The 9,938-nt window shown below is 41.2% G+C and overlaps 1 protein-coding gene across 1 annotated transcript; it reads left to right on the plus strand.

Annotated features, from left to right (window-relative positions):
• The first annotated feature begins 1,012 nt into the window (after window positions 1-1,012).
• Window positions 1,013-3,170, plus strand: LOC125293040 (5-beta-cholestane-3-alpha,7-alpha-diol 12-alpha-hydroxylase-like). The gene has a single exon (XM_048240661.1). It carries the CDS (start codon window positions 1,296-1,298, stop codon window positions 2,829-2,831), a length of 1,536 nt encoding a protein of 511 aa, XP_048096618.1. The 5' UTR covers window positions 1,013-1,295; the 3' UTR covers window positions 2,832-3,170.
• Window positions 3,171-9,938: the final 6,768 nt, after the last annotated feature.

The raw sequence follows: 9,938 nt of genomic DNA on the forward strand, positions 1-9,938 counted from the left end.
TGTATTTGATATGTTCCAAACAGTGGTGGGGGTTTTGGGAGAGACTGAGGCAGGGCCCTTTCTCTCGCAGCTGGTGCGCGATCACCTTGTTGCGCTTTCAAATGAGTTTGAGCGTTACTTCCCATCCTCCAAAGATCCACGGCAAACCAATGAGTCAATTTGTCAATATCCCGAATAGTCCTAACTTGTCAGCGCAGGAGGAAGAGCAGTTGATCGAAATTGCAAATGACGGTGGTCTTAAGAGTGTGTATAAGGAAACCTCTCTGGCGGGTTTTTGGATCAAAACCAAAGCAGAATATCCCGAGATAGCCGTAAAAGCGCTGAAAAAGGGTGTCATTGTCTTCCATCACCCCCAGATGGAACTTTCTTGTTGCAGGGAAACAAGCACAGGGCTCCCACTGATTATATTCGTAATGCACGTTTAGTTCCCATGTTTTGTTCCCAACACATATGGAACATGGAACAATCCGCACTAGGTGGCACTATACATGAAATGAGTGGTTATGGAATGGGTTGACATGGCGCCTTGAGATCAACATACAAAAAAAAAATGGTCCTCCTAAACCCTACGGTTTTCGAGATATTCATAGAAAACTGTGTCTGCCCTACCCTCCTTCCGGGGGGTCCAGTCCAGCGGGGGGGCTACAGATCAAAACGAAAAACGATGGTTCCATGCTAACCATGTGGGGTTACATGCCCACCAAGTTTCGTGTACCCCGGTCTTTCAGTGTCCCGGGAATCATTGACGGAAATTTGGGCATGCGAACAAAAAAAATAAAAAAAATCTGACTAAACCTATATGACCGCCGCTTCGCTGCGCGGCGGTCATAATAATACATAAATGTTTAACTTTGATGACTTTGAAGGCGAAGGAAGTGTGAGAAGAATTTCTGTGTATCTATCATATGAGTTACAAGATTCAGTTCGATGGCTAACGTCACGAAGTTAAGTGTGAGTCTGCGCAGTACTGGGGGGGACCAACTGAAAAATCGTTCTATTTGACTCAGTGCCTTCCCATTGAAAACGACGGAGTCTGTTCGTCCATTTCTTTTACTGTCTATGGGTTTGTGTCACCCACCTCATAAAGGTGGACTTGAGTCATTTGAGCACTTTAAAGGGGTTAATTCAGTCAGGAAACTTTGCTCTTTGCAGACACTCTTTGCTCTTTGCAGACACTCTTGATGTTGTTGCAACATTGGTGTTTATCTCCCAAAGGGGAGGAGCATATGGTCTACTGTTTGCACAAAGGATAACAAGAGTTCAGTGTAGCTCAGAGACTAAGCAAGAGAACAGCCATGGGCTTCATTCTGCCAGTTTTGCTTGCTCTGCTACTCTCTGTTCTAGGTGGATTATACCTCCTGGGAGCTTTCCGCCGACATCGTCCCGGTGAGCCTCCCCTCGATAAAGGCCCTCTGCCATGGCTGGGACATGTTCTTGAATTCAGGAGAGATACATTAAAGTTTTTTAGAAGCATGAAAGGAAAACATGGAGATATCTTTACAGTGCTGCTTGGTGGGTTTTATTTCACATTCATCATGGACCCTTTGTCATTTGGATCAGTGGTGAAGGAGGCCAGAGCCAAACTGGATTTCAATAAGTTTGCCAAACATCTTGTCCAAAGAGTTTTTGGATATTATTCCCTTGAAGGTGATCACAAGTTCCTTCAAATGTACAGCAACAAGCATCTTATGGGTGACGGGCTAGTTGTGATGACCCAGGCCATGATGAGCAACCTTCAGAATCTCATGCTGCACAGTTTTGGTTCAGGAGACGATCAAAATGGCTGGCAGGATGATGGACTTTTCAAATACAGTTATAACATTGTTTTTCGAGCTGGATATCTGGCATTGTTTGGTAATAAGACACCCACACAGCCAGAGGGGCTAGAGAAAGCCAAGGAGGCAGATCGTCTTGAATCAGATGAACTGTTCTATGAGTTCCGTAAGTATGACCAACTGTTCCCTAATCTGGCATATGGCGTCCTTGGCCCAAATGAGAAGATGGAGGCAGAGCGTTTGAAGAGACTATTCTGGAATATGCTGTCAGTACAGAAAGTGAGTACCAGAGACAACATCAGTGGTTGGGTCCTGGACCAGCAGCAAGTAAGAGCTGAACGTGGAATGGAAGAAAGCATGCAAGACCGATTTATGTTCCTGCTCCTTTGGGCGTCACAGGGAAACACTGGCCCCTCTGCCTTCTGGCTGCTCCTCTTTCTCATGAAGCATCCTGAAGCCATGAAGGCGGTGCGAGCTGAGGTGGAGCAGGTACTGCGGGAGACAGGACAGGAAGTGAAGCGTGGAGGACCCCTCATTGACCTGACCAGGGACATGCTCCTGAAGACGCCGGTCCTAGACAGCACTGTGGAGGAGACCTTGCGTTTAACAGCTGCACCTGTCCTCACCCGCGCTGTACTGCAAGACATGGCCTTGAAGATGGCTGATGGTCGTGAGTATAGCATCCGGAAGGGAGACAGAGTGGCTCTTTTCCCCTATACAGCTGTGCATATGGATCCAGAGGTTCACCCTGATCCAGCTACTTTCAAATATGACCGTTTCCTGACTTCAGATGGTGTGAGAAAGACAGATTTCTACAAAAATGGCAGAAAGGTGAAATACTACACCATGCCCTGGGGAGCTGGTGTCACCATGTGTCCAGGGCGCTTTTTTGCCACCAATGAGCTGAAGCAGTTTATCTTCCTCATGCTCTCATATTTTGACTTTGAGTTGAAAGACCCTGATGATAAGATGCCTGATATTGATGTAAGGCGCTGGGGCTTTGGATCAATGCAGCCCACCCGAGACATTTCTTTCAGATACAGGCTGAAATTCTGAGTTGTGCTTCTTATAACCAGTTGTTGTCAAAAACCTTGTAACACAATATTAATTTTGTCTCTTTTAAGATCTGAATCTAACAAATTGTATATTATATATCTTTGTCTGAATGAATCTTTCTGTTTTTTGTTTTTCATGAATTACTGTAATACATAATAAACATGTAGCCTACTTTTACTTTCTCCAGTTGTTTTGAAATGACCGAAATTATATTTTCTGCAGCTGTAGCATTTAAATTCACAACCTATGATGCAATTTCTGGACATTTCTGGTAATTCAGTAACTGAAAAAGGCTGTGTCAGAAAGAAAATGAAAATTAAAAAGGGAGTTTATTTTTAATTGAGTGACAAGAGTGATATTCTTGCTTATTGTAAGTAGCAGTTTTTTCTGAATGCTTAAACACAACTGTGATTCTTATAGCACAATTTCTAAAACTATAATACTTATAGCAAAACCACTCACTGAGTTCGCAAAACTAAAAGCACAAACACTGCTTTGCACTCAGTTTGCAATTTTGTAACACACACTTTGCACAACTGTAGGCACAATTCACTGCACTTACACTATTTTGCCAACTCTCTGGCACACTTTCTCATGTGAAAACTGTTTTAGATAATTAGTTCATTTTGCAATCAGCCTAAGCACTATAAATAAGCCACAGGTAATGTACAATGGGTACAATGGAGGGAACAGGAAAAGTGAGAAGAGAAAGAAATAGCCCTTTTACAGCCAAAAAAAAACAGTACATGTGGGGATATTGTCATGTCAGGCCTGGATACGTCATTCCAGAATATGTTTTTCCCGGTGCCTTGGACTAGGACATTGCATGTTGTGATGTAGACAGAATTTTGAGAGAGACGACCGATGTAGACTGATTTGTTTTGTCTCAGTAAAATTGCTATTTTGTGTTTTGACTTGGAAAAACACACTTGTGTTTGTTTTGATGTGTGTAAATAAACACACTGTAAAAAATAATAAGTAATGGTTACTTGAAAAAAGGGTGGAAACTCGTTGCCTTAAATAAGTTAAGTAAACAAAACTTTTCTCTTCCAAGTTATGTTTACTTGATGTCTACAAGTAATGCTTACTTAGAAGAAGTTATCCTTACTTAAGACTTTAAAGTTCTGGTTACTTACTTCCAACTAGTAAAGTTTACTTCATGCCCTCAAGTAAAGCTTACTTGAAACAAAGTTGTATTTACTACTGTTAAATGAGTTACCCTTACTTTAAGTTGTAAAGGGTACTTTTATGTTGATAGTAAAGTTTACTTGCAGAATATACACAAATAGTTGGCACTATTAGATTAGATAACTTTATTGTCATTTTGCAGAGTACAAGTACAAAGACAACAAAATGCAGTTTACATCTAACTAGAAGTGCAAAAAAAGCAGAAAAATGCAATCTGATATACAAAGACAGGTGGTGCATAGACAGTATAAGAAATATGCGGTGTAAACAGTAGTATACAGTTGGTTTACAGAAGGTGGTTTAGAGTAATATAAATTAGGTATAAATATGTGCAGTGTATTAGCAGAATAAATATGGATATTCGGTATGAACCATATAGACATATATGTACAGTATACAGCTATGTGCAGTGTGGTAACAGTACTGTAGTGCAGAAACAGTAACATTATAACAGTAGTAAGAATACGTGTATGTGCAGGATGAATAGTATGAAGAGCAGTAGAAAATGCCATGTATAAGTGTAATTACAGTATGTACATTTGTAAATAAATAGAACACTATGGGTGGAATAGGGTAGTGCAATTGTCGGCGGGGGTTGGGTGTCCCCCGTCAAGGTTTCCATGGTCATGGTGGACACCTCAACAGGCACAGGCAAGGAGGCATTGGGCGGGGGCTTAGTTGGTTGGTTGTCACCGGGATGCAGAGCTAGAGTTCAGTAGGGTGACAGCCGCAGGGAAGAAGCTTCCTCTGAACCTGCTGGTTTGGGTGCAGGGAGACCTGTAACGCCTCCCAGAGGGGAGTGGGGTGAACAGTCTGTGGTTGAGGTGAGAAAAGTCTTTGATGATGCTGCGGCGCCTTTACGCAAGCATCACTTGCCCTGGATGGCCTTGATGGAGGGGAGTGAGGAACCGTGATCGTTGGCCAGTTTTCACCACCCTCTGCAGTTTTTTTTTTGGTCAGATTCTGGTGTAACCTCCATGTTTCAATCAGTAGTGTTTGAGCAACTGACCTCTGACTTCACATCCAAACAAGCACAACTTACATGTCCAGTTCATTGCTCTGCATTTTCAGTTTTCCAACTGCAAAAAGAAAAAGAGGGCAACATTATTATCAATATGCATCTATTGGCCATGTTTAACAGCTGATTAAGTTTATCACATTAAATGTTAATTTAAATTATTTCTCCAGAGACCTAATTAATACTGTTAAGCTAAAAATATTATGATTTGGCAACTTAATTTTCTCTATTGCTTCAGGCCTAGTACATTTATCACAATAGAATTCAAAATGTCAATCATACCTTGGAATTATTAAGGTTTTGCACCTACGTCATAATGTCATGTGACCGTTTGTTTACAACTAGAGTGGTAGGCAAGAATGGTAGGCAAGGCACTGCAGAGAGTGGTAGGCAAGCCTACAACAGTCGGGTTGCATAGGCTACACATAGTTATAAATAGCTTCAAAATTGAAATTTTAATATCAAATATTGACCGGGATGCCGACCACTTGTGTAGGCCCTAACAGTTGGTTTTACAATAAGAAGCAAAAAGGCGAAGCGAATCGTTTAGCCTACCTATCCCTCGTGGTTGTGGAGGATGATCGTTAGCAGCTGTGAAGTCTTTTATTTTCAAGATAGCCTAATGGTGTAGCCTACTGCCTACGAAGACGTAGGCTAAAATACAACTATCTACAGTCATCCAAAAATGAATTGCCAGAGACAGGCTATGAAGGGAAAAAGTGCAGCATTTTAAACATGGCAAGATTATTTTACCGAACAGTTTGTTCTAATTTGTCTGGTGAAATACGTGCTTGTGGACATCAATCACCTATCTTCTGTCCTTCTATTTCAAGTTATCATGTGTGTCATTTGATTATATAATCACAACAAATGCTAATAAATGAAAACAGAATAGGCTTTTGTGCTATAGGCTAACGTTACAGGTCACTTAGGCTAACTCCGTGATGTCAAAATAAACTGTTTTGATCATAATAGTTTAGCGATCACACACAACTTAACACAGCAACCTCAAACACCACTGTTGAACCTAGGCTACTGCTTCAGTCATGTAAGAAATAAGCAGTTTATGAATTATCTTTACCCGCTTAATCAAGTCCACATGACCAAAATAACAACATATTTAAAGGCTGAGCTAGCATAACAGCTAATATAGGCTTATGCTGCAATGGATAACTAATAAAAAGTTTCACACAATTAATGAACTTTATCACTCATTCTGAGTTTTCTGGGTGGTTATATATCCATGCAGATCGCCTTGGAATAAGCCATCGCTGTTATATGATATAATATCTTACAGGATTCATGACTAACGCCATTAATGTTATGATGCTGACTAACGCTGGCTATACCAGTAGCTTCTAGGCTACCGTTTTAAAGTCTACTGCCTACCAAAACCTGTCGCTGTTCAGTTGAAGTTAAATGATCAAATATTGTTTGATTTTGTGTCAGCTTTCAGAAGGAAGACATGTTCCTTTCTGGTCAAATTTCACAGCTTCTAAGAAAGGCTATCGCCTAAGAAAGGCTATCGCCTTCGTGTAAACCGAAGTTTTTGAACAGAGAAAAAAAGTTAGGCTACATGCAGGTTCTCGATACAGATCAATGCACCAAATCAGGGCGATTTTAGCGAAACAACGTTCCTGTGACAGGCTATCAAATATTGAACAATGGGATAACGTTTCATCATCACCTTTATTGATGCCTGAAATGTTGACAATGCTGAAATACAGAGATGTAGCCTACTGAGAGGCAGCTGCAGACAACGATGTTCAATGGGTTCAACTTGTCCCTTGCCTACCAGCTGGATGTAAACAAAGCTATAGAACCTAGAATACGTCACATGAAAAACGTTAATATGGATGCCATTTTGCACCTCAATAATGGCACATTCGTTCAAATTCCACACACTGCAACCTAAGTCCTCTTGCTAAATCACAACGAAAGATTTTAGATAAAAGACCATGGCTTTCTCAGTCAGTAAGGTTATGAGTCCAATTATCCTAATTGTTTTATCAATACAGTAGGAATATCGACGTAAACCATACACAGTTTAATCTTTACACGTTTTGAATCAACTTAGCATGCTAGCAAGCGTTTCTCATGAGAAATGGCTAACGTTAGAACTAAACTTCATTAAGAGAGCTCATGAAGACGACTGCTATTGGCAAATTTATACAGCCTAGTTCTAGACCCCATGCGCCACCACTTCCTCATAACTTCGATAACATAAAAAAAATATCAAAGGGCTTGAATACCTAGAATATTTGTTTCTGCTCTGCATGGTCTGAGGCAGTGTTAACAAAGATCTTTGGTGTTAACTCGCGATAGCTGCTATCAGTTAGCTGCAAACTGTTAGCAGCTAGCGATATATCGCCACTTAGCAAGTTGAACTTAACATTACCCCAGCTGTTAATGAAACCGAATGTACAGTTTTGCACAAATGCTGTTAGTTAAACCTATACTGTAAACATTTGACACATTAATACATACTGTAAACTTACCGGACAGAGCAAGTCACTGGTGAAGCTGCGTTACACTCCCACCCCAAAAGTCAGCCACACCGTAACACTGCCGACCGTTGGCTGTGGAATCCAGAATGCTCCCTCTGCTAACTGTGCTGCGCGTGTGCACTGTGTGAGTCCAGTTTACTCAGGTCTGAGTTGTGAAGCTTTACGTGTATCTCAAGTTTTAGACCCCATTGTTGCAAGTTCGGCACATTACTAATGTTACTCTAGTAAGAACACTAGGTCAGCCTATAGTAAGTAAAGTATACTTGTGTTACTGCAGTAAGATGTAGTGTTATTTTTTACAGTGCACCAATACTTGAAGCTTGGATCCCTGTATGTTTACAGAACTATGACAAAAGTATGACCTCAAACTGACATAGTCTACCTTGTGCACAAGCAAAAGCAAAAGCAGGCACGTGCATAGAAGGGGGGCTACAGGGGCTCTAGCACCTGCCCTTTTGCCCCTTTGATGTCCGTGCCCTTTTGACAAGACCCGTTTTTTACTTAAAATTTGTAATACTTCCGCTAATTCCAACGTGAATATTCGCTAAAATGTCTCATTAATAGTTTGTGAAATTAGAAATTTACAAAAATAAAAATGTTCTGTGTTAATTGAAATACCTTGCGTCCACCAATCGGTGACGTCATACATTCATTGAACTCTCAGAAGGTGCACGCAGGCACAGTGCTGCAGGAGACGTTTGGGAGCACGGTACGGTAAGGTCACTTGGCAGTTAGCCTATCTGAACATCTGAACATGCAATAGTAGTCAACTTAGAGATAGAGAACAAAATGTTTAAAGTTGTTTCATGTTTAATGAAGTAGGCTATCAAACCCGTTTTAACCATGTCATGGCCCATCCATTTCAATAACCTGGCAGCTTCGAAAATCTAAGGCTGAACGTTCATAACAATCCCATTATAGGTTACTATGTTATAGTAGCTTAGGTTAGTAGACCTAGTTCATAAAAGAGAGTAGGCAAAACTTTTCTAAATCGTCATAAGCCAATGACATAGGCTATTAACTAACCCAATTCCACAAGTCGTTCTCTGTTTACAGTAGGCTACATTACGCGTCATTTCACTCAGTGGCCACCATAGACAGTAAAAGATATGGACAGAGTCATCACGTAGACGTCAATCGAGGCGGGTGAAGCAAATTTCAACCATTTCCTGTTGGTCGACGAGGCTTTCTGCGCATGCTCAGGGGACGTAAATTTAACGTAGGCACGTAGTCTGACTCGTGTAACTCTTGTGATAGCTGCACCCGAGAGATTGGGTATGTAGCCACTTACTTCGTTACCACCATGTCTACATTACTGTTCTAAATGTCCTAGTTGTTCGTAGATAAATGTGATTTAATATAAACAGCACTCGCCACATTCATAGCCTAGGCTACTGTCAATCCATCAAAACGAAATGTTATGCTCCGATGCTTTCGTTCTTATCCAGAGAATACGGTTATTTTGCTCGTGCGACGCTTTCACCCGCTCTGGCTGTATGCTTATTACGTCACTTTAGCATTGATTTCGGAAAAAAATGTATTACTGTCTGTAAGTCAGTTATGAGGTTATGACGCCAATCACACAATGTTGTATTACTCCGGAAATAGAAAAAGTTCATATAAAGGCTTAAAACGCTTCAGCTGTAACGTTATTTGATGTCAAAGTGGCGCCAAAATTGAATGGGCTTCAATGGGGATGGCTAGGTGAACTGGTCTACTATTTAGCCTCAGATCCGCCATAGTGTCTACGCTCTCCGAACGTTCGCCTGCCCCCTTGGTGGCCACACGCACAGCACGTGAATCTGTAAGACACCAGCTTGCTAATGGTGCTAGTTCACTGTCATAAACATTACAATTATAGCCTGACGGCCCTAGCAGTGGCGCGACTGGCTGGGGCACCTGCACCGTACGCCGGCGACCCGGGTTCGATTCCCGCCCCGTGGTCCTTTCCGGATCCCACCCCGACTCTCTCTCCCACTCACTTCCTGTCAATCTCCACTGTCCTATCTGATTAAAGGCATAAAAAAAAATATATATATATACTTTAAAATTATAGCCTGACAAGCCAGACTAGGCAATAACATATTTGCTGCCGCTAGGGTGCATCTAGATTTCTAGGCTATTAAAATTACCTTTGAATTTAATCAATAAGATGGAAGATGTTTTATTTTGATATAATTTGCATGTAGCCTATGTATTCTCTATTGGGTTGTAATCAAAATTAAGTTTTAAATAAAGTTTTAAAAGTTTAAAGGTCTCATCTCATCGTTTTTTCATTAATTTTGCAGTGGTCTGTAGTGTTGATGAATGCCCTGTGAGCCGGTTCTGGTGAAAAAAATGCTGTCCTGCATCTGTTTCATGCTGTTCTAGTTTGGTGGGGAAGGTGGGCGGGGA

This window comes from Alosa alosa, chromosome 1 (assembly GCF_017589495.1).
Source record: "Alosa alosa isolate M-15738 ecotype Scorff River chromosome 1, AALO_Geno_1.1, whole genome shotgun sequence".
NCBI lineage: Eukaryota > Metazoa > Chordata > Actinopteri > Clupeiformes > Clupeidae > Alosa > Alosa alosa.

Bases quoted from the DNA above. Each gene is read 5' to 3' on its own strand.
- LOC125293040 (XM_048240661.1), top strand. From the start codon at position 1,296: ATGGGCTTCATTCTGCCAGTTTTGCTTGCTCTGCTACTCTCTGTTCTA.